This window comes from Phyllosticta citribraziliensis (assembly GCF_038025025.1).
Source record: "Phyllosticta citribraziliensis strain CPC 17464 chromosome Unknown J3D65scaffold_11, whole genome shotgun sequence".
Classification (NCBI taxonomy): domain Eukaryota; kingdom Fungi; phylum Ascomycota; class Dothideomycetes; order Botryosphaeriales; family Phyllostictaceae; genus Phyllosticta; species Phyllosticta citribraziliensis.
In genome coordinates this window covers 1,276,819-1,297,962 of record NW_027117348.1, presented here as the reverse complement: position 1 = coordinate 1,297,962, position 21,144 = coordinate 1,276,819, and the positions used below count along the sequence as shown (strand labels likewise).

Sequence of the window (21,144 nt, the reverse complement as noted above, 5' to 3'; positions counted from 1 at the left end):
TGCCGAGTAGTCCGGTGGGGTTGGGAAAATGAGGTGGACGAAGAGCAGTCAGTGGTGGACGCGACAGGCTGGTGGTCGCGTCAAGGTTCCGCGTGCACGGGCCCCAAAGTCCGCGTTAGCGGCTTTCCCGTCGAGGCCACGACATTTCCAACTCAACATCACCTCAACACCACGTCAATCTCACGATACTGAAGCCGCGGGATCGTCTCGGCATTTGGCGCAACAATTGGGCTGATCTGTCTCACCTGCAATGCTCCAGAACTGCTGCACATAGTGGAGCTCCTTGCGCCAGCATTTGGAAGACGCCTCTCGAAAATTTCCTTTTCCGTCATGTTTTCATCAACATCGAGATGCTCCACGCGGTTGGGCTCGCTGCGATTTACTGGCCGGAGCGTGGACGTTATCTTACGGACGCCTCGGGGCCAACAAAGATCTGTATCCAGGGATGTAAACTTTTCCTGCCACACAACCTCAGCATCGAAGCGCTGTGATAGGCGGGATCTTTTATCACGAGTCTTTTGTACCAAGAGCAGTGCTCGTTTGCAACAAGTACAATCTCAACATGACACGCCGCCTCCAGCGTACCAACCACCGAAAAGTGGATTCCTCTCACAACTCCCTCCGTCCGTAGTACCGTACGCCGAGCTGGTCCGCCTCGACAAGCCCGTGGGAACATACTATCTTTTCTTTCCGTGTCTATTCAGCACGCTTCTCGCTGGAATCCATGCCACGCCAATCACCCCGCCATCAACCATCGTGGGCACTACGATGCTCTTCCTGACTGGCGCCCTCGTCATGCGCGGCGCCGGCTGCACCATCAATGACCTGTGGGATCGCAACTTGGACCCACATGTTGCAAGAACACGGCTGCGACCGATTGCACGGGGTGCCGTCACGCCCAAGCAAGCCGTCATATTTACAGGCGGCCAGCTGCTCACTGGCCTGGCCGTCCTGCTCCAGTTTCCCTTTGATTGCCTATATTACGGCATTCCGTCTCTTGCACTCGTCGCTACCTACCCGCTCGCCAAGCGCGTCACGTATTACCCGCAATTCGTCCTCGGCCTGACCTTTTCTTGGGGTGCCATCATGGGCTTTCCAGCGCTGGGAGTCGACTTGCTTTCAGACTCGGCTGCTTTGAAAGCAGCGGCATGTTTGTACACCAGCAACATCGCCTGGACGGTCCTCTACGACATGATTTACGCACACATGGATATCAAGGACGACGTCAAAGCCGGCATCAAGTCGATTGCCCTTGCCCACGAGAGAAACACCAAGACGGTGCTCACTGGCCTCGCAGCCGTCCAAGTGGCCCTGCTCGGTGCCGCTGGTGCTGCTGTGGGCGCCGGTCCACTCTTCTACATTGGTAGCTGTGGCAGCGCAGTCGCGACACTCGGCGCCATGATTTGGAGGGTCAAGCTGAAGGAGGTGGGAAACTGCTGGTGGTGGTTTAGACATGGATGCTGGTTTACAGGTGGCGGCATCGCTTTCGGGCTGTTTGGCGACTACCTCGCTCGACTCCTGGGCTGGTATGATGAGAAAAAACAAAAGCAAACTGGGAAGCAGAGTTTGCAGGCATAAAGAGAAAATACCGCTTTCTTTCCAGTTCTTTGCGTTCAAATCATTCAGCTGCCCCTGCGGCCCGTGGAAGCCGTTGATGTTGGTGATTGGCCTGGCTAGTTTGCTTTCCTTTATCCAAAGTCTATAAGAGTCTACAAAAGTCTCCACTTTGTGCTGGAATTCTGCAGCCAGGGTTGCATGAAAAATCACACACACCAGTGCTTTTAGCACAAGCGCTGCAAGATCTTCTCTTTGTATGGAACACTTCGGATGAGAGGCAGACGAAGGCGGTCCTCCTGCCGGAGAAATCTCTGGGTCTAAGAGCTGTGATATGGAAAGAAGCACAAGTGTCTACAAGCAGGTAAGTGTGGGACAGGTCTTGTGCAAAGAGCTGCAAAGAACAGAGTGAGTGCTTTGAAAGCCAATCAGTGGTAATTTTTGACACTGCCGACTTCTAGCTAAATCAGACACGTAGTTGCCTTGACAATGTCAGCGCCCGTTTGCTTTCGCTTACGGTGCACTGGATGCTCCTCTGCGGTGTTCGCCAACCACCTCAGAGCTTCCAAGTTGATCGACGCACAAACACCACCCACTGCAACCTTTCAGCGCCATCACCAAAGCTCTTTCTCTGTCACAAAGACACTAGCACAATCACCAACCGCAAGCTCCATTACCGAAATGGCTTCCATCTCTACCTACGTGACTTTGAGGATTTGGGATTGGTTGGAGGGCGTGGAGCCGAACAAGTGAGTCGCCTGATACCTTGACATTGGCCCTTCTAACAGATCCTTTAGACAAGGAGATACACACGTCGTGTTCTTCGTCGGCCCAGAGGAAGAGATATTCCATAAGAAGAGAGACGAGGTCATGAAGTTCTCCGTCTTCTTCGAGGGAGTGGTTCGTGGTCCATTCAAAGAGGCCTTCACCAGCATGATCTACCTACCGCACACACCCCCAGCCGTCTTCAAACTATTCTTGGACTGGAAAGCAACGAATCAGCTGCCGGTCTTCTCCGCAATCCGGCGCCGGTCCTGCGTTGCAGCTCAGGCCTTTTGGGACGAACATTTCATCCCGGCTTGCGAATTCGCCTACACGCACACGATGCCCGACTTCGAGGAGGCGCTCCAGAAGATCTTCATGGACGCCTATTTTCCGCGCTGTGAGGACAGTCTTGAGGCCTTCGATGCTTTCCCTTCCGGCGATCTGCTCTTGCGCCTCCACGACGCGCTTCTGCCGAACGCGAAACTTCTTCAGGCGATCTCCCGGGCTTATAACGAGTTCTTCCACGACCTCCTCGGCCAAACCATTCCGCGGCATCTCCACCCCGCGATCCTCGAATACCGCGCTATGATGGGGTCAGGAAGTTCTCGAAGGGCTTGATCGCGAACCGGCAGGGCAGTCGAACTTCTTCTCCGGCTGGGTAGCCACCACCTTGCCTCAGGTCGTGATGTCTTGGGACTGGGTCGTTGTCGAACAATACAACGCCGGTATGGCGCGTTGATTACTTCTGGTCCTGGAAATGATCTCAATTACCAATGATAAGTTTCCAGGCTTCCTTGCTTCTCATCATGCAGGTAGGACGCAGTGGACGCAGGTTGAGCAACAAAACCAGTGACGACCAGCTCTTCAGGTGAAACTCCAAAGCAAATCCCATTGAAGAGTTTCCGCTAAGCTTACTGTTCTGTAGGTCTTGGTTTTCTTTGGCTTTCCCTTGGTTTCACGCGTTCTGCTGGAGTTTTCAGAATCAAATCCACGCCTGCTTTCACGGGGATAGAGTAGCCACTAAGAATTTCTTTTGTTCCATGAACCACTTCTTGATTTGCTCCTCCATGTCTCCTTGTTTTTCCCGCTTCTCTTACGCAATTCGAGCTGCCAATCGGCTTGGCCGTGTGGATGAGCCTCCGGCAATAGTTGTTTTGACCTTCAAGAGCGGAGCAAAATGTGGTGTATAGTATGGCGACCTGTCTCTTGCCCCGTTTGCGCAGCTTTCGTATATTCATCAGCTCTCTTCCAAGGGAGTAGCGCTTATAGATGCAGGAGAGAAAATAAGAGGCCAAGCCTCGGTTGAAAGCGGCCGTCAAGGTAGCTTGGGCTAGCTCGTTTGGGTAGGTCAGCACATTTCCTATTTTAACACCGTCGAATGTTAATTCTGCGAAGCCCGCGCGCCTGCACCAAGGTCGTGCCACCGACACACCTGTTTTTCCATGCTGTTCGCGCCCACGTCCCTCCTCTCCTCTTCCCTCCACAAAAACAACAACCCCTATACGACTCATCGCAATGGCAGCCAATTCGGACCGCTTCTCTGATTGGATGTGGCGGGACAGTCCGTGAGTAAGCGCAGATTTTCTCCTGAGCTCAGCTAATAAATCGATAGGGTGAACGCTTCGATTGTCGTCGGTTCTCAAGAGAGAAAGACAATCTTCATCATAAAGAGGGCGCTGCTGATGCAGCACTCGCTGTTTTTCCTCAACGCATTCAATGGCGGCTTTCGGGAGGCGCGCACTGGCGTACTCCATCTTCCCGAGACCGATGTCCAGACGTTCGAGATTTTCACCAACTGGATGCGTTTTGACAATCTTCCGACACTCATTGGCCCTGACCCGACTCGCACCAGGCTCGAGATGGTTAACATGAAAGACTTCATCAATGTCTACGCCTTTGCCCACCTCTACCAGGTCAACAAACTCGAGGACCGTCTCAAAAATGACTACATGGCCGCGTTCTTCCCAAAGGTCCAAGACTCGCTCGAAGCCTTCGACCTCTTCCCGAGCGACGAAAGCATTTCGTCAATCCTGACTGAGCTTCCCGAATACTCCAAGCTCTCCAGAGCCGTCGCCAACGCCATCGTCACTTTATACAACGACGAGTACGACGGTGCTCTTCTCTTCAAGTTCCGCCAATCACGCGAACTCAGGCAGAAGATTACGACCATTGGTGGACGCATCACCAGCACCCGGCGTCGCTGGCGCCGATAATTTCTACATCGTCAGTGTGTGGCGTGGATCTCCATCAGGGCCCTGAACCTAATAAACGAACGGAAGCTTGTCAACTTCCTTCTCTTCTGGTTCGTATACGAGGTCGGATTCCATGTGGAAGGACAGGTAAGTCTTGGGAGCATGTAGGCTCGGAAAGTTTCCTTTTGGCTCACAACTTTCCAGGCACAATTCAACCTTCCGTAATGGGACAGTCTAGTCTTGGCCAGAAAAAATGGATCCCTTCAAGACACCTTACTCTCTGCTTCTCTCGCGTATATATGTTCCCTTTCAAATCACGTGTCTCAAAATTCTATGCCTGTGACTTCCTGTACAAATTTTCCTACGAGCGCCTGCTCTGATATCGCTGCCGCCTGCGCCAAGGTCGTGCCACCGGCGCACACCTAATTTATCCACGTCTGCTTGCGCCCACGTCCCTCTTCTCCTTCCTCTCCACAACAACAACACAATCAACTCAAGATCATCAACCACCATGGCGACTAAATCAGACCGCTTCTCTGATTGGATGTGGAGGGATAATCCGTCAGTAATCACATGCCTTCTCTCAAGCTCAGCTAATGAATCGCCAGGGTGAACGTCGAAGTTACCATCGGTCGCACCATCTTCGTTCTCAAGAAGAAAGCCCTTACGACCCACTCTCAATTCTTCCGCAACGCCTTCGGTGAACACTTCAAGGAAGGTCAGACTCGCGTTCTGAATCTCCCAGAAACCGACGCGGACGTCTTCGAGCTCTTCACGACCTGGATGCGCACCAAGGAGCTCCCATCCTTCTCCTGCAGCGAATACCAGGCAATCACTACACCGGCTGAGAACGGCTCAAGGGCGGAGAAACTTTGGGACAGCATCATCAGTCGTTCCTACATTTTTGCCCATATGTACATGATCGACGAGTTCGCCGCCCAGCTTCATGAAGCGTTCATGGAAGCTCATTTCCCCGCCAACGGAGACGCCCAGGTGGTCTTCACCCGTTTCCCTGCTCATGCAACCCTCACTCGACTCTTCGACGACGTCCCGGAGTTCGCTCCCATCCTCAAGTCGATCTCGAAGGGTCTGATGACTTTCTTCGACGCGGAGCCCCAGGGACATACCATGTTTCATTTTCATCTGCCCAGCAGCATCAAGGGCAGATTCATGATGCTTGGAGGATGAGGCATCCCTGCTTCAACTGCTACGGCAGTTTCCTCTTCAAGTGTCATCTCAGGTATTTGGAGAGACTTTTCCTCTGCGAATTCGCCAGTGGCTTACTCATCTGCAGGCTCCAACTCTGCTTCTGGTCATGATCTGGGGTCGTTTCGATCTGCTCTGCTTCTGGTTTGAGCGAAAATAGTTTCCCCTATTGAAAACTTGCTTCCAGCTTCTCTCTCATGTGCGCGTGCTTTTCGTTGTTGCGCCCTATATTAGAAGTTCGCCCAAGAGCTCCACGAAGCGTTCACCAAAGCCCATTTCTCGCCCTGCATCGCCCCTCTGCCGAATTTAAATTGCTTGCCCGATGACGCAACGCTCTGCAGGCTTTTTGACGAGGTCCTGGAGTCCGCCCCCCTCTGCAAGGCGGTCTCCAAAGCCATCATGCACTATTTCAACGAGCAGAAGGATGGCCACATGATGTTCCGCATGCATATCTCGGACAGCATCAAAGGCAGGGTGATGATGCTTGGTGGATAGGACTGGTCAGTCTCTCTCTGCTTGAGCGACCGTGACGCTCTCTTCAACGGTCCTCTCAGGTACTGATGAAGCCTTGTCCCCAATGAAATTGACAGCTTGCTCACTTGTCTCCAGGTAGAATCTCGATTTTCAGTGACGGGACAGCCCGGTCTTGGTCTTTCTTCTCATGGTGCCAGCAAAAATAGACTTAATTCAGTATGCCTCTGCCTCAACTGCCTTGCCGTGTGTAGGTACTTTCCGTTATTTTGCCCCAAACTTCCATGCCTCTGACTGGCGCCGATCTACATAATCGTCAAATGTCACCAGCGTTTTTGGGCTGTTTGCAAGGCAGATTGTGATGAAAGGAAGAAATGTTGTCCGGCGCTCGTGGAGCCTGGCAACTGTGGCGCACTGTGGCGAAGAGTGAACTAGGATTAGTGCTTACTGCTGTGGCTGATGAAGGTGGGGTACCTATGTTCCGCCCGCATGCGTCATCGGCATTAAGGTTTATCCAGCTTGGCAGGCCCATTCGTGGTTTCCGGTTCTACAGCCTCGTCCACAGCTCCACCCTACACTGTCAATCGATCCACTTACTCCTGCGACCCTGCCTTCTTAAAGCTTGGACTAACAACGTCTCTCACCAACCCTATTTTTGCATCGCACAGGCGACGGATGATTATGGTGGCATGGGGGACGCATTTTCTAATAATTCTTTCCAGTGAGCCAAAGTTCAACGCAGCGGGAAGATGAAAAAACAAGGCTGACACCCCGCAAGATCTGTATCTCCCGAGAAGAATATTCTGTTGCAAAATGATTCAGTCCAGCATGTCCGGCATGACATACCAAAACCTTCACGTACGAGCACCCAAAAAGTTCGAACAGGCTGTGTGACTTGCAAGAAGCGCCACATCAAATGCGACGAGGCTAAACCCCACTGTGGTAACTGCATCAGCAGCCGACGTCATTGTGAAGGGTATGTTGTCGGACTGAAAAAGAAGAAACATGCCGGTCCTGTGCAGCTCTGCTGGGATTCCAAGCAGACCGTACATGTCGCAACTCCAAGGCTGCAGCATCAGCCCAATCCAGATTTCCTAGATTTCCGAGATTCTACGAGCATGTTCTATTTCCAGGAGTTCGTAGGTCTTATTCAGGGATCCTGGAACACTGCAGCAACCTGCGGTGACTTATGGGCCGTTGTTCTCCCTCAGGTTGCTCGCAGTAATGCCACGCTTCGTCATGCGGCAATGGCCATTGGCTCGCTGAGCAAGTGGCATCAACAATCCAATCACAAGTCTCTTCGCGCAATTTCCGCACCAAATTCCCAGGCTAAAGGAGAAGACGCATATTATTTCCATGCCGTCGCTCACTACTGCCACGCCCTGAAAATGCAGAGCCAACAAGCTTCTGTACAGGATGCTGTCTTCCTCTCTGTTCTCTCGGTGTATTTCGAGATACTCAGAGGCAATAGGAGGGCTGCCCTGGACCATGTCAACCATGGAATGGCTCTCTTGCTTGCCGTCTTGACGGACCGAGATTCAGACCATCACATAACCAACCTCGCGCCGAATCCGCGACCGCTCCTGGCAGCGGTGGCAGACATCTTCACAAATCTAGCAATACAGGCCCGCACTGTTCTTCGCGGGAGGTTCGGCCATGGCTCGCCGCTCCCACACCTCACCAAAGGGCTTCGGAACAAGCAACAAACCATGGAGTCCTTCATGGTCCTCCTCAGCCGGGTCCAGCGCCCATCCGCAACCGCCAGCGACATCCCCACCGCCTTCACAAGCCTTGACGACTTCGAGCAGCGCCTGACCGCCGCTCGGCGCGACAGTACCACCATGCTAATGATAATGGCCGAAGCGATTCAAAATTCCGGCTTGTCCGGCTCCGCAACAGAAACCGTACATCAAAGGGCTGAGCCCTTTGACATCCAGGTGTCTAAATTCTATAAAGATCTCTTCGACAACCCGAAGCTCCATGCCTGGTGCGAGCCGGCGAGGCAGTACACCCAAGTGCTCGAAGCCGCCTTTATGCCGCTCTTCCACCGCATCGTCATGACCGAAGGGGAAGAAGAAGGAGACACGCGCTCGGGCTCCTCGCCGGCCTACCTCAAGGCGCTGCACCTGCGCATGCAGTACCTTAGCGCCATTCTATTCGAAGACCCGCCGCAGTTCATCGCCGTCGAGACCATGAGCGCACTCACGCCCGCATACCGCGAGTACCTGTCGCTGGCGCGGATGGCGCTACGGGCGGCCGCTGACATCGCGCACAACCCGGCCCGCGCGCTGTCGCTGCAATGCAGCCTGGCCTGGAACCTGCTCATGATCGCGCTCTTTTGCCGTGACCCACCGACGCGCGATGACACCGTTGCCCTGTTGAGGGACTACCCAGGCCAGGACGGCCTATGGAACACGCGCGCCCTGCACGCCGTCGCACTGCGCAATCGCGCCGTCGAGCGCGCGAACGCGTTTGAGGGGACGCCGACAGAGCAGTGGCAGCGGCTGTGGCGCCGCGAGTTGCTGTTTGAGGACGGCGGCGAGCGTATCCTGTTACGTTTCCTGGAAAAAGACGCGACAACAGGGAAGTGGGAGTGCGTCGAGGAGGCGGCGGAGGTGCGGCCGGAGACAGAGGTCGTGCGGTGGGAACGGCAGCCCCTCACGGGATCTGGCGGGCTGTTTATGGTTGACATATATTCCTCTTGAGCTACCCCAGAGGGCGAAGAAAAAGATTTCCAACTCCGGGACCCCTCATCGTTAAGTACAAATGCAGGAAGACTTGGAGTTTCCAAGCTCCTGTCGCCTTGAACAGAGAATGTCTCGTCTCTTCGAAGCGAGGTCACAAGGAGCATTCAAGCGAGTGTGCCCAATGCGAGACGCCTTTGAACCATGCCAACTGTTTCCGTAAGAAAACTCCTCACCAAAAGTCTAATTCTAGCTAACGATTCTTCCTCCGTCTCCCTAGGCCATTCACTGATCTAATGCCTGGCTTTGACACTAAAGATTCATTTGTCAGAAAACGGAGAGCCACCATCGGTTTACAAGGACTTACCATTTCCCAATAAATGCCCTGCTTGTTGATGAGCTCTTTGTGCGTACCCTTTTCAACCACCTTCCCCTCATCAAACACGAAGATGACGTCGGCGTCCTGGATGGTCGAGAGTCGGTGGGCCACTGCGATCATGGTTCGCCCGGCCCGCGCCCGTTCGAATGCCGCCTGCACGACTTTCTCGGACTCGGAATCCAGTGCCGATGTCGCTTCATCCAGTAGAAGAATCTTGGGATTCCGGACCAAAGCGCGCGCAATGGCGATCCGCTGCTTTTGGCCTCCAGACATGGACACGCCCTTCTGCCCCACGTCAGTGTCGTAGCCCTCGGGCAGGGAGACGATGAAGTCATGGATGAAAACATTGCGGCAGACTTCTTGGATCTTCTCGTCCGATACAGAGCTCGGGTCTTCTACCCCGAAAAGGATGTTGTCGCGCATTGTTCCGTGGAACAGAATTGGTTCCTGGGACACGAGTGAAAGATTCCGCCTGTAGTCGTAGAGGTTGAGGTTGTTGATGTTGATTCCATTGCAGAGAATCGTGCCTTGGCCTGGGCCCAGCTCGTAGAACCGCTCCAAGAGGGATATGATGGTCGTCTTTCCGCACCCGGATGGCCCGACAAATGCGGCGTACTGGCCTTTCTCGACGGTCAGGTTCAGGTCTTCGAAAACCAAAACGTCCCGCGTGGGGTATTTGAAATGGGCGTTCCGCAGCTCGATTCTCACGCCGCCATCCGATCCGGGTAAGGCCCAGCTGTCTGATGTTCCACCCCGGTCTTTTTCTGCCGACTCTTGGACATCGAGGATACGATTTGCAGCCGCTGTGGCCTGTGCGGCACTGGGTGCCAGAGACAAAATTAGACCCGCCGCCTCTGCTCCATTGATGATGGCCATGAAACAGACGAAGAAGGCCTCGAACGAGCACTCGCCGCGAGCAAGCAACCTGCCGCCGTACCAGAAAATCAGGGCCTGGCAGCCAAGAGTCACGCTTTCCGCGAAGCCGAAGAACGCGGAAGTCCACTGGGCCTTGCGCTGCGCTGCGCGCACATGGCCATCCAAGAGCTTCTTGTAGCGGTCGATGATGACAGCTTCCATCGTCAGGGAAGAGACGGTGCGCATTGCCCCTATGGCCTCGGTGGCGAACTGCGAACTCTCGTCGAAGACGGCCGAGTTCATCTGGTCGAACTTGACCTCGTACCTGTACTTGTAGAAGCCGGACGTCAGCATGATCGGCATGGTGATGAACGTGGCGACCAGGCCAAGCTTCCAGTTGAAGACAAGCGCGATGATGATGCAGCCGACGGCTGTGAAGACGCCCGAGAGAAACATGGCCGTGTTGAGCCCGAACAGCTCCTCCAGCAGCTTCGCGTCGCTGGCAATGCGCGAGCTCAGTGTGCCGTGCGAATTGGCTTCCTCGTCGAAAAAGGTGAGCTTCTGGTGCAGCATGTCGGCCAAGTACTGCCGCTTGAAAGCCGCGCTGACGAAGTACTGTACGCGCATGCTGAGCCAGCCCTCGAAGAAGTACGCAATTCCGACGCCCCCGGCCAGGGCGAACCACATCAGGCCCCAGAAATCAGCTTGGCTCTTGAGTTCATCTCCGTTCATGAGGAACACGCCGAGGACTTTCGCAAAGAGCAAGGCTTGGAGGGGCGCCTGGGCTCCGACTCCCAAAGTCGCCAAGAGGATGCCAAGATAGTGCAGCCAATGCACCTGTTGGTTGCGGAGAAGCTCTGGGAAACTGGAAAATAGGTTTCGGGGCTGACGAGTGGCTTTTTCTTGATCAACACTGGTACGGACCACCTCTCCATCCTGGTTGAAATCGATGGCTGCCTTTTTCGAGTCTGAATCGGAATCCGCTTTTGCTGTCTCCGTCTCCGACGTATCCTGGGCCAAAAGATGCAAAGACTGCGCCCGCACCAAAGAGCTGTAAACACCCGACGGGTCGGCAGTGAGGCTTCGATGTGTCCCCTGTTCGACTGCCCTCCCTTTCTGCAGCACTATAATATTGTCGGCCTTCTTGATTGTCGAGAGGCGATGCGCGATGGTTATGGTCGTGCGGTTCTGCGTAACTCGGTCGAGGGCGGCCTGGACTATCCTTTCGCTCTTGGCATCTATCGCGCTGGTTGCTTCGTCGAGAATGATGATGCGCGGTCTTTTGATGATGCTCCTCGCGATGGCGAGACGCTGCTTTTGGCCGCCTGACAGCTTCGCGCCACCGTCCCCGACGTGCGTGTTGTATTCCTAATGATGCACCGTCAGAATCTTTGGTCACTTTGACGGAGTCGTAGGAGAGGGTTTGAACAACGAGTTCGGACTTACATCTGGGAGGCGGCTGATGAACTCATGGGCGTAAGCTTCCCGACACGCTTCTTGGACCAGCTCTCGCTTCCGCGCTTCGGGCTCGTCTTGCCATTCGGTTCCGATGAGACCATTCGCAACGTTACCGTAAATGGTATCATTGAAGAGGAAGGGCTCTTGCTGAACTAGCCCAACCTGCGCTCTCCACCAGATGGGGTCCAGATCCTCCACGTTGACTCCACCAACCGTAATGGACCCGGAAAGAGTTGGCGTGATAGGAGCATTCGGCTCCTCATCAGGCTGTTCGCTCTTCTCATCATCCGTCTTTTCCTTCGGCTTAGCCTCATCCACCTGAGGCACGGCGTGCTGATCTCTCAGAGAATACCATCGTTCCAGCAATCCGACGATAGTGCTCTTCCCTGAGCCCGACGGACCAACGAGCGCTGTGTTCTGGCCTGACCGAATGCGGAAGCTCAACCCGTCCAGAGCCTTGACACCAGGCCGACTGGGATACTCAAACGTCACCTCGTTGAAGACCAGGTCTTCAGAGGAAAACTGCGGCTTCAAGGAACCAGACGCAGGCGGGGCGGCATCTATTACGGTAAACAACTCACAAGCAGCAACGGTGGCCTTACTGACGGCTATGAGGGGGGTCGCTATGCGCTCCATGGAAGTGAGAATCATGAAGACGGACAAGAGCACGACGATAACCACGCCAGCGTTGTCGATGGCTCCGGCAATGTACCGCTGCGTGCCGTACCAGAACGACAGGCCGAATGCTCCGATCACGCCGAAGAACTGCTCCAAGCATCAGCCCCAAATATCATCTGACTGGTAGTGATGAGCCAGAAACATACCACTAGACCGAACTGAGCTCCCAAGACCGGTGCGATCTTCTGCGCCCGCTCCAGGGCCTCCTGCACCCAATTGTTATACCTGGCGATGACGCCGCCTTGCGCGCCACATGCCATGACAAGCCGTATGCCCCCCAGCGCCTCGCTGGCAATGGCTGTCGCCTCGCCGTCCGCTTTCGCCATCGCAGCCTGACCCCTGACGGTCAGTGGCACAACTACCGCCAGCACGGCCAGTATGTACAGAATCACTGACGACGTCACGAGCGTAAGGTCCCAGCTCCAGACGAATGCGATGATCAACGCGGCCCAGACGGTGCCATTGAACATCAGAAACGTGCCCAGCAGCTCCGACACGCCCAGCTGTAGCGTGTTGGCCGTCGAGGTGATGGCGGTCGCGGGCGCGCCAGGTTGCAGCGCGTCGAGAGTGTGGATGGATTGGGCGAGAAGCGATTGCAAGTACCGCAGTCGCACGGCCGACGACAACCGGATGCCAATCATTCGAAAGCAGAACTTGTTGATGGCGTTGAGCCCCCAGCGGCCGAGAAAGAGTGCCATGATGTAGAGCGCGGCCTTGTTGAGAATGCGCTCGAGGTCGCCAGGGGACATGGCCTCGGGGTCTTTGAAGTAGTCGGTGAACTCGCCCACGAGCTGCCCGAAGACGACGTTCATAAGGGGCATCATCACGCCGGCCCCGACGGATGCCAGGGAAGCGGCGAAGTACATGCAAAAGTCCCATTTTGTGGCGTAGGTGAAGATTCTGAGGTAGTCGGAAAACTTGGGTGTTCGTTCTGGTCGGCTGGAATTTGACTTTGGCGCGGCGCCGTCGATGGAGCCTGGGTCTTCTGCCATTGGTTTGCAAATCGCTTGTCTTTTTTTCCCCTGGAGAGATGAGTCTGGGACCTGCAAGATAAGTTTTGTGAATCAAAACTTACTCTAGGAATTAGTCCGGAATCGTCCGCTGAATGTAAGGTCTATTGGGCCGCACCGCAAGGCGAGCTGGGAAGACTTATAAAGGAAAAGGTCGGACATTGCATGCGCGATGCGAAAGCCTCATCAGTGATATGTTTGCGGTCTTTGCCGAGCCACACACATCATTCAGCTAGCTGGAACTGCCTCAGGTCGTACACTTACTGCTTTTGGATTTTTACGAGCCGTGCACCGGAAGGCGACCTCGAATCCTTCACTGTACCAAATCAAGAGACGCACGGTGTGCCCGACGTGGCGTTTCAGTGACGAATCATAAGCCACTGCAGAGATGACTACATAGAGGGGCATTGTTACTAGGAAAAAAGTTCAGGGACAGCATCTTGGCTTGGGGGCCATGAAGAGATCATGCGAAGGCGCCATGATTCGGGGAATTCTAGTAAGCTGGCAACCAGAAGGCAGCAACAATGCTCCCTCACTCTACATTTCCTCGTTGGCTCTTTTACGAGCCGTGCACTGGCAGCGATAGGGTAGGTGTCTCGCTCATGTTGCGACTCACCGCCTGGGTCGTACTACTACCGCTTTTGGAAGTTTACGAGCCGTGCACGCAGCCACACCCTAACCCAAGTAGGATTAGCCCGGGGCGCCCCATGGACCAATCGGATGCGACTGAGATGGAGGTGACGAAGAGTGAGTCGGTGCTGATTGCGCTTCCAAACTGGCTTGAACATTAACAATGCAAAGCCCATCCAGCACAGTCCTGAGCCCATCCCGTCGCCTTGACCACGTATGTGACCACGGTCACCGACTTGCACGCTTGTACTCTTCCCGAACATCATCCAAACACCGGCAACTTAACACGACATGCTGGAGCAGCCCAGAACACTTGACGCCTTCTCCCATCCACCACTGACGTGATTGTCGCATCATCTTCAAAGAGCCATGCGTCCATGAAGCGTTCCACGTGGACAATACCCGTTCTTCAGGCAATTGTCTTTCTTCGAGTCCGGCCCATAGCTGGGTGCCAAGAAATCTTCCACGGCTCAGGGTAAGCCCATTTCGTTCCCTTGAAGCCACTCACGCCTTGGATCTGGGCTTTTGTGCTGTCATTGTGCTGATTGTGAGCGCATGACAGTCACCTCTGTCTTCCGGCGTGTCTTCCAGAAAGAGAATGCGGTAGCTGCTTCGCTGCAATTCCCGACGCTTTCCAGTCCGTTCTCCCTTTGCTTTGGCGTCCCAAAGGTCGCCCAGAGCCGCTCCTCGTGACAAAGCCAAATCCAGCTCGCCGAGCGGTCTTTATCTGCAGATGTACTGGAAAAGCTGTGCACAGCAGGCTTGCCACATTTACACTCCCCATCGACACTGCGCCCAATTTACGCGCGGCTTTTTTTCCTCTGCTTCTGGCTGAAATTGTCCTTTCTGGCCAAAACCCTACTATATTACCAAGAAGCTCGATTGATCGCATCATCCTGGGGGAGCTGTGTTGCTTTGCCCTTGGCTTTTCAGGTGAGCGTACCATGGATGGGTTGTGGTGCGTTTTGCATTGAGGGGCTCTGCGAAGGAGACGGTCGACATCCCAATGCAAAACTCAACAGCTGCTCGCCAGCCTAGGGCGTGACTAATCTCGCGAACGCGCTACACAGCAACTATCGGATTGTTTCTTTTCCTTCAAAGACTCTTGCAATAACCCATCAAATCAACCACAATGATTCGCCATTTTTGAAGCCCCAGACGTTTCCATGTTCTTCACGATGCGACCAGGTAAAGAAAGCTCCCGTCCGGGGCACATCTCGTTAGACCCAGGGAGCTTGAAGACGACTCAGGCTGATACTGCCTGCGACTTTCGGTAATTCGATTGTTCCGGGTTCCCTTCACATCACAAGCTGACGAACAACAGAGTTACAATTGTCGTGGGTCCGGAACAACAAGAATTCGAAATGGAAATGCGTCACCTTACGTCACGATCACCATTCTTTGCTGTTGCTTTCCAAAACCACTGGAGAGAAGGACGTACCGGAGTCCTGGCGCTCGAAGATACCGACCCTGAAGTATTTGAGCTCTTTGCAAAGTGGATACGCACAAGGCTTCTGCCGCAACCTACGGGCCATTACCTTTGGACAATGGTGCACGACGAAGATGGCAGCAATCCTGAAGAGCTCTGGGACTACCTACTGAGTAGCGCATACGTATTCGCGACAATCTACGAGGTCAACGAATTCGCAGAGGCGGTCCTGCAGCAATTTACGAGCCGGATGCGCGATTCAGAACGCAACTACAATTCGCTTGCTGGCTTGCCAAAGAGCGTCACGCTTTCCAGGCTTTTCGAAGAGGTTCCGACGGACTCGCCGCTTTGCGAGGCACTTGCTGAAGAGATTTTGAGACGCTGGGCCAGGCGCCCAACGAAACAATTTCCGGAGCCATTTGCGGAAATGCAAAAATGCCATCAGAACATGTTGTGGAAGCAACAGCAGGAGAGGCTGCTCAGAAACATGCGGGAGGGAGCGAAGAGCAGGGTCGTCCCGCGGAAGCGACAAGACAGCAATCTCCCAGTCGTGTTTGCGAAGAACGGTCCATAAGTACGCCACCAGGAAAGGTAGCGTGGTTGGACAATCACATTCAAATCCAGGGATATCGCAAACTTTGGTAATCCGTCATTTGGGAATCAAGTGTGAACGACACTCTTGGGAGCGAGCTGGCCCCTTGGTTCTCATCAACCAAATTGCTTTGACGGTTCGGTACCGCGTAAATCGTGCAATAGATATTTCAAGCCACTCGTCGCCCAATTTCGCTCCTCGCCTCGACAAACAATCATAAGATGCAGGATCAGGGGTTGAAGTTGAAGCCCACAATGGAGTTTGAGAATCCACTCAAGATGGTTTATCCACCCAAACCGAATCCGCCGATATCTCCCTATGTGAGGGGCCCACTCAGACCTTCGTGAGTGTTCTAATCAGTGGCAATGGCCAGCTCTAACTTTTGTCTTAGTGAGTGCTCACAGAGGTTCCTGACCTTCGTAGTCGGCCCCAATCAAAAGAAGTTTGCCATTCACCGAGACATCATTTGTGGGTCCTCTCGATTCTTTGACATAGCATTCAATCATGGGCATTTCAAAGAGAGTCAAACCAAGAGAATGGCCCTTGAAGATACCGACGAAAACGTCTTCAGAGTTGTTCTGGACTGGATGTATGCCCCGGAGCAACAAATGTTGAAGCGTTATCCATTGGAAGCGTACAGAACAGACGATCAAGGAAACAAGGTCGAGAAGTGGTGGGATTACCTCCTGAGCAGCTGCTATATATTCTCAGTCGTCTACGACATCCCCAAGCTGGCTGATGACATCATGCGGTTGTTCCAAGCCCGATTCGGAATTTGGAATACCGCAAAATGTCCGAGTATATTCACAATCCTCAGGGTGTTCGACAACGTCCCGGAAGATTCCGCGCTCAGCAAACTGCTCATCGAGAAATTTGCGGAACATTGGAATCCAACAACTGCCCAAAATCCCATTGAAAAGAGAGGGTTAATAGAGTTGCCGCATGGTTTTGTCATGCTGTTGATCAGCAATTTGATTGAGCGTCGGCGCGCGCTGGAAAAAGATCTGGCCTCGGCTCAACGTCACTGGCTCCCCCTTTTACATGGCCGTTCCAGAGGCCACAGCATCAAAGAAAAAAAGCCGAGGCCGTACAAACGAGTACCGGAGGGGAGTTATCTTTTTCGCATTTGGCACAAAACCTCTCGACCTTTCCGTTCTAGACAACCGCAGCCTCCAATAATCCTTGCGGGCACACCACGAGATCTATCGGGATGGTAGCCCCCAGGACGCACCAACCATCAATCTTCTTGACATCTCGACACCACCCACGTCTTCTTGAAGAAGGCGCAGACCATGGTTGTTGTATTTTTTAGAAGAGGGTGCGCGAGGGGACGCGTCAAAACGGCCAACTAAAGAACCATTTTAATCACCAGTGGCGTCACTGCACTCGAAGCGAGTCGGCGCACAGGCCCCCCTCTGTACCTACAGCAGCGGGAGCATCCATCCTCAGCTCCATCATTTCCATTTCGAAACATCAACTCATCGAACTCTTTCAACGCACCTCACCTTACTTTCTTTGCTCGACGCAGCTACGTCGACGCCAACCTCCCGTGGGACTCTCCCTTCAGCTGGCGTCAACGTCCAGACCCCCAAGTCGTTTCATCTCTCCCATCTCTTGACCGACAAGCCGGCCTTTCGACTGCAGCTTCAGGTAGCTTTGCGGTCCTCACCTGACTGAGCGCATCCTCAAACTGTCACCTCTCGATTGCAGCAGTGAGGCCGACGCCTTCCACCAGTTCCTCGTCAATCTTCGCCAACCCGGGCCGACTCTCTCAATACGACCTCATTTCAACACGTCTAACCTTGCATGGGGTCTGGTCCTTCCCTTCATCTCCAAAAGTGCTACTGAAGTAGCGAAACTCCGGAGGTGAAGGCAGACCTGTGCATGGCACCACCTTCTCTGGTCTGGAAGCTTCTTACGGATTAGCTCGCAAGCGCACTCGAAGATCTCCGACATTTCATCGAATTCGTTCAAGGACCATTCATCAGCAACATGTCGCAGATTCCACCAGACGCCTCGTAAGCACCCTCACCCTTGCAAAAGGCAGTTTGCTGACACTAATTCTCAGCGATGGTGAACAGCTGATGGTGTCGTTCAAAGTCGGTCCAAACCAGAAACAGTTTCTCATCCACATGGACGTCGTCTGCCAGCACTCGCCAGTCTTTGACAAAGCCCTGAAAAGCGAGTTCAAAGAAGGCAAAGAGAGAGAGATCACTCTGTAGGAGACGGAAGAGGACGTGTTCAAGATCGTCATGCACTGGATGTACACCGGCCGAGTGCCCTCATTCAGGACCAAGGGACAAAAAGATCCACCGAAGTGGGGCCCTCAGGAGAGTCAGACCGACGCAGAAGGAAACGAGGTCGAGTTGACGTGGGACTACATGATGAGTCAGGCGTACATCTTCGGCGCCATGTACGACATGTGGAAGTTTTGCAGCGCCATCCATGGTGCATTTCAGCACCGCTTTGAGCCTGGCGACGACAAAACCCCTACATACCCGAGCCATGCCACGATCATCCGCCTCTTTAAAAATACCCCGGAGAACGTCGCCATCCGCAAGACGTTTGCTCGCCAGTTTGCAAAACACTGGAGGCCGGCCGGAGCGACTCAGGCGGAGCTCAAGCTGTTCAAGGAGTTGCCGCTCGAATTCACGCTTATGAGCATGGCAAGCTTTGCGGAGGTCCGAGACCGGCTTTCTGAATGATTTTTTGATCTGGACCCATTCAGCGACACAGGGATGCTCCTTGGCTGAGTGTTTGCCCCCGCTCCGGGAGTATTCGTTGCACGTGGCAGGACGCCACTGCTGCGGCCTCAAAAGTTTCTGTGCTGGATTGCGCCTATTCGGGGGCTCCTTTACTATCCTTGGATATTTCTTTCCCCTGCTTGGGTTTCCTGACTTCTCACTGGATTTCCTTCCCCAGTCCAGTGCTTTTTCTTATGCTAAGGGTTGATCTGTTCACGGGACTACTTCAACGGATGCTCGGAGTGCGATCCAACTAGGACACCAAAACAAGTGGCTATTTTTCAGCCAGGAATTTCACAGCCACTCAGAAATTAAGTCAGTGATAGTGCTCTGCCCAAAATTAATCATGCACAGACTTGCAAGACTGATTCCTTGCTCATTGTCCTATTTTGTAGCTAAAGAGGTGTTGCAACATCCCGTGCAAGCAAGCGCATGCTTCTTTCCACTGGATAGTTCAATGTCAAGAGCTGAATAGCAAGATCTGTGACCTTTGGGGGGTTTGGCAAGCGCAGCCACGATTCGAATGGGAGAGATGAAGTCACAAAAAGCGTTCTTGAAATGTCTCGTTCGGACTATGGGAGCCAAAAGTAGATATTACGGGGAAAAGTTGCGTTGTCAACGTCAAAGATGTTCCGCCGTAAATGCCACGGGAGAGCGAACTCAGTGATGGTATAGGACTTCTCTGTTGGATCTCCAGGTCAGAGGAAGCTTGTGAGGTGAAAGGCGCAGGAGCGCATGCAGTGACGGAAAGGGAGAATAAGACAGCTTGCGGAATCCATCACCAGCAGGAAAATTACGCGGTAGGTGAATGTCGAGAAACAATGTTGTGTCATCGTTGACCGGGCGTTCCAATTCGGGCTAGTGCGGGTGCGCTGTGGGTGAATATCTTCTACGAGCTGCCACAACTCCAACGGTCCACCTCAACCTTCAACCTCCAACTGACGCTGACTTTGCAAGGATTCCGTACCATCCCAGCGCCAGCTCTGGAGTCTCCTTCACCTCTCTTCACAGTCTCAGGCTCTACTCTTGTTGCAGCCGCAAAGCGGCCCAGATGTCCATGGAGCTTTTCACTTGGCTTTGAGTGGTGTTTGAGTGCAGCGACCTGTCAGTCGCGCAAGGTGAGCGCCTCATCTGACGGTGTTTTGCCTTTCTGACAAGTATCTGGGCCTCTCCAGCCAACACCAATTGAGGGCACGATTGGGTCAAAACAGCTGCGATTCTTTCAGAATTTCCAATCGCCACCATGAAATCTCAGTTACCAAACGCAGCGTAAGTACCATGTTTGCTCAAGGCATGCGTTTGCTGACACTTACCAGACGAGGCTCCCAACAGGAGATCGTAAAGCTTATAGTTGGCCCAAGTCAGACCAACTACTACATCCACATGCATATCATCTGTTGTGAATCGGCTGTCATGAAAGCTGCTTTCAACAGCGATTTCAAGGAAGGAAAAGAAAAGGCCATGGAGCTTGAACACATCGATGAAGAGGTCTTTGAGATCATCATGCACTGGATGTACACCCGCGAGCTTCCAGGACCAAACAGCGAGAAGAGATGGAAGATCCAGATGTCGGAAGACGAGGAGGGAGATGAAGTCGAATTCATGTGGGACTTCCTGATGAGCAGCGCCTACGTCTTCGCCAAGGATTTCGACATGCCTCTTCTGGCCTCTGGCATCCATTCCCTGTTCGAAGAGCGATTCCAAACCTTGTCATGTCCGAGGATTGCCACCATTTGCCGGCTCTTCGACAACGTCCCGGAAGATGCTTGGCTATGTCAACTGTTTGTCAACCAGTTTGCAGCGTACTGGCGCCGCGACTGTGCCAGCGATGCCGATAAGAAGCTCTTCCAGTACCTTCCGATTGCATTTTTCGAGCAGGCTTTCAACGCGTTCGCAGAGAGGCGAGATGGCACTGAAAGTCAGATGTGTGCGAGTTCAAGCTCTTCCGAAGGCGTTTCGGACGTCACACCTGCTCCTTCTCCAGAAATATAGATGGAGGCCGCTTTAAATGTGTTCCACGGTGGCCAAACGCTTCAAGTCCGAATGCAGCATCCAAATCTTCCCGCCGAGGACTCAGAACATCCAGAGAGCGGTTCAACATGAAAGAAATGGGGGAGAACAGTCTCACCTAGGTTTCGTAGCTCTTCAAAAAGATACCTAGATTCAACGTACCAACACACGAATGCTCCTGTGCCCAACACATCAATCCCGAAATCAATTCACCTACTGACACGCCACAGCCCAATCCCGCGCTACGTACCAAGCCGACCGACCACCTTCGCATGCTCCGCCGCTGCGGCGCAAACAAGACGCACTAGAAGTGGGAGGCAGACTGTCCAGGGTGACGGGCTCAAGGTCAAGGTCGCTGATTACAAAGGTGGGGTTGCTGATGTGCTCGCGAGCAAGCGGCAGGGGCGAGATAGCTTGACCGGGGTCCGCGAGGTACAGGTATATGAAGAGAGATGCCGCGCTGGCTCTTGTGGCAGTCTGCGTGTTC

At 53.7% G+C, this 21,144-nt stretch overlaps 11 protein-coding genes across 11 annotated transcripts; 10 read left to right on the top strand and 1 right to left on the bottom strand.

Annotated features, from left to right (window-relative positions):
• Window positions 1-90: 90 nt before the first annotated feature.
• Window positions 91-1,776, top strand: J3D65DRAFT_103714 (putative para-hydroxybenzoate-polyprenyltransferase Coq2). Its single transcript, XM_066793654.1, has one exon. It carries the CDS (start codon window positions 331-333, stop codon window positions 1,576-1,578), a length of 1,248 nt encoding a protein of 415 aa, XP_066652038.1. The 5' UTR covers window positions 91-330; the 3' UTR covers window positions 1,579-1,776.
• J3D65DRAFT_103748 (uncharacterized protein) lies at window positions 1,777-3,363 on the top strand. Its single transcript, XM_066793655.1, has 4 exons — window positions 1,777-1,962; window positions 2,033-2,303; window positions 2,352-3,187; window positions 3,245-3,363. The coding sequence occupies exons 2-3, from the start codon at window positions 2,044-2,046 to the stop codon at window positions 2,935-2,937; spliced, it is 846 nt and encodes a 281-aa protein (XP_066652037.1). The 5' UTR covers window positions 1,777-1,962; window positions 2,033-2,043; the 3' UTR covers window positions 2,938-3,187; window positions 3,245-3,363.
• Window positions 3,364-3,834: 471 nt separating this feature from the next.
• On the top strand, window positions 3,835-4,532 carry J3D65DRAFT_670978 (uncharacterized protein; the record flags this gene model as incomplete). Its single annotated transcript, XM_066803352.1, has 2 exons — window positions 3,835-3,884; window positions 3,932-4,532. The coding sequence occupies 2 exons, from the start codon at window positions 3,835-3,837 to the stop codon at window positions 4,530-4,532; spliced, it is 651 nt and encodes a 216-aa protein (XP_066652036.1).
• Window positions 4,533-4,806: 274 nt separating this feature from the next.
• On the top strand, window positions 4,807-5,837 carry J3D65DRAFT_103750 (uncharacterized protein). Its single transcript, XM_066793656.1, has 3 exons — window positions 4,807-5,072; window positions 5,120-5,751; window positions 5,806-5,837. The coding sequence occupies exons 1-2, from the start codon at window positions 5,023-5,025 to the stop codon at window positions 5,697-5,699; spliced, it is 630 nt and encodes a 209-aa protein (XP_066652035.1). The 5' UTR covers window positions 4,807-5,022; the 3' UTR covers window positions 5,700-5,751; window positions 5,806-5,837.
• A 635-nt stretch (window positions 5,838-6,472) lies between these two features.
• Window positions 6,473-8,893, top strand: J3D65DRAFT_647766 (uncharacterized protein; the record flags this gene model as incomplete). Its single annotated transcript, XM_066802352.1, has 3 exons — window positions 6,473-6,503; window positions 7,011-8,092; window positions 8,126-8,893. 3 exons carry the CDS (start codon window positions 6,473-6,475, stop codon window positions 8,891-8,893), a joined length of 1,881 nt encoding a protein of 626 aa, XP_066652034.1.
• J3D65DRAFT_636579 (P-loop containing nucleoside triphosphate hydrolase protein) lies at window positions 8,874-13,393 on the bottom strand. The gene is made up of 5 exons (XM_066801421.1): window positions 13,318-13,393; window positions 12,389-13,264; window positions 11,553-12,329; window positions 9,240-11,474; window positions 8,874-9,184 (listed from the first exon to the last, which is right to left on the bottom strand). The coding sequence occupies exons 2-5, from the start codon at window positions 13,232-13,234 to the stop codon at window positions 9,158-9,160; spliced, it is 3,885 nt and encodes a 1,294-aa protein (XP_066652033.1). The 5' UTR covers window positions 13,235-13,264; window positions 13,318-13,393; the 3' UTR covers window positions 8,874-9,157.
• Window positions 13,394-14,166: 773 nt separating this feature from the next.
• J3D65DRAFT_103592 (uncharacterized protein) lies at window positions 14,167-14,952 on the top strand. The gene is made up of 2 exons (XM_066793650.1): window positions 14,167-14,357; window positions 14,445-14,952. The coding sequence occupies exons 1-2, from the start codon at window positions 14,260-14,262 to the stop codon at window positions 14,854-14,856; spliced, it is 510 nt and encodes a 169-aa protein (XP_066652032.1). The 5' UTR covers window positions 14,167-14,259; the 3' UTR covers window positions 14,857-14,952.
• Window positions 14,953-16,005, top strand: J3D65DRAFT_103593 (uncharacterized protein). The gene is made up of 2 exons (XM_066793651.1): window positions 14,953-15,155; window positions 15,207-16,005. Exons 1-2 carry the CDS (start codon window positions 15,049-15,051, stop codon window positions 15,883-15,885), a joined length of 786 nt encoding a protein of 261 aa, XP_066652031.1. The 5' UTR covers window positions 14,953-15,048; the 3' UTR covers window positions 15,886-16,005.
• Window positions 16,006-17,553, top strand: J3D65DRAFT_103594 (uncharacterized protein). Its single transcript, XM_066793652.1, has 2 exons — window positions 16,006-16,246; window positions 16,295-17,553. The coding sequence occupies exons 1-2, from the start codon at window positions 16,125-16,127 to the stop codon at window positions 17,118-17,120; spliced, it is 948 nt and encodes a 315-aa protein (XP_066652030.1). The 5' UTR covers window positions 16,006-16,124; the 3' UTR covers window positions 17,121-17,553.
• A 602-nt stretch (window positions 17,554-18,155) lies between these two features.
• On the top strand, window positions 18,156-18,608 carry J3D65DRAFT_606287 (uncharacterized protein; the record flags this gene model as incomplete). Its single annotated transcript, XM_066798433.1, has 1 exon — window positions 18,156-18,608. One exon carries the CDS (start codon window positions 18,156-18,158, stop codon window positions 18,606-18,608), a length of 453 nt encoding a protein of 150 aa, XP_066652029.1.
• Window positions 18,609-19,579: 971 nt separating this feature from the next.
• Window positions 19,580-20,874, top strand: J3D65DRAFT_103514 (uncharacterized protein). Its single transcript, XM_066793649.1, has 3 exons — window positions 19,580-19,765; window positions 19,823-19,916; window positions 19,964-20,874. The coding sequence occupies exons 2-3, from the start codon at window positions 19,891-19,893 to the stop codon at window positions 20,637-20,639; spliced, it is 702 nt and encodes a 233-aa protein (XP_066652028.1). The 5' UTR covers window positions 19,580-19,765; window positions 19,823-19,890; the 3' UTR covers window positions 20,640-20,874.
• The last annotated feature ends 270 nt before the right edge of the window (window positions 20,875-21,144 follow it).

Coding starts and splice junctions, on each gene's coding strand:
- J3D65DRAFT_103514 (XM_066793649.1), top strand. CDS start 19,891: ATGAAATCTCAGTTACCAAACGCAGC. Junction 19,917..19,963: donor TCTCAGTTACCAAACGCAGC/GTAAGTACCATG, acceptor GACACTTACCAG/ACGAGGCTCCCAACAGGAGA.
- J3D65DRAFT_103748 (XM_066793655.1), top strand. CDS start 2,044: ATGTCAGCGCCCGTTTGCTTTCGCTTACGGTGCACTGGATGCTCCTCT. Junction 2,304..2,351: donor GAGGGCGTGGAGCCGAACAA/GTGAGTCGCCTG, acceptor CAGATCCTTTAG/ACAAGGAGATACACACGTCG.
- J3D65DRAFT_636579 (XM_066801421.1), bottom strand. CDS start 13,234: ATGGCAGAAGACCCAGGCTCCATCGACGGCGCCGCGCCAAAGTCAAAT. Junction 12,330..12,388: donor GAGCTCAGTTCGGTCTAGTG/GTATGTTTCTGG, acceptor TGCTTGGAGCAG/TTCTTCGGCGTGATCGGAGC. Junction 9,185..9,239: donor AGGGCATTTATTGGGAAATG/GTAAGTCCTTGT, acceptor ATGAATCTTTAG/TGTCAAAGCCAGGCATTAGA.
- J3D65DRAFT_103594 (XM_066793652.1), top strand. CDS start 16,125: ATGCAGGATCAGGGGTTGAAGTTGAAGCCCACAATGGAGTTTGAGAAT. Junction 16,247..16,294: donor AGGGGCCCACTCAGACCTTC/GTGAGTGTTCTA, acceptor CTTTTGTCTTAG/TGAGTGCTCACAGAGGTTCC.
- J3D65DRAFT_103592 (XM_066793650.1), top strand. CDS start 14,260: ATGAAGCGTTCCACGTGGACAATACCCGTTCTTCAGGCAATTGTCTTT. Junction 14,358..14,444: donor GAAATCTTCCACGGCTCAGG/GTAAGCCCATTT, acceptor AGCGCATGACAG/TCACCTCTGTCTTCCGGCGT.
- J3D65DRAFT_103750 (XM_066793656.1), top strand. CDS start 5,023: ATGGCGACTAAATCAGACCGCTTCTCTGATTGGATGTGGAGGGATAAT. Junction 5,073..5,119: donor TGGATGTGGAGGGATAATCC/GTCAGTAATCAC, acceptor ATGAATCGCCAG/GGTGAACGTCGAAGTTACCA.
- J3D65DRAFT_103593 (XM_066793651.1), top strand. CDS start 15,049: ATGTTCTTCACGATGCGACCAGGTAAAGAAAGCTCCCGTCCGGGGCAC. Junction 15,156..15,206: donor GATACTGCCTGCGACTTTCG/GTAATTCGATTG, acceptor GACGAACAACAG/AGTTACAATTGTCGTGGGTC.
- J3D65DRAFT_103714 (XM_066793654.1), top strand. CDS start 331: ATGTTTTCATCAACATCGAGATGCTCCACGCGGTTGGGCTCGCTGCGA.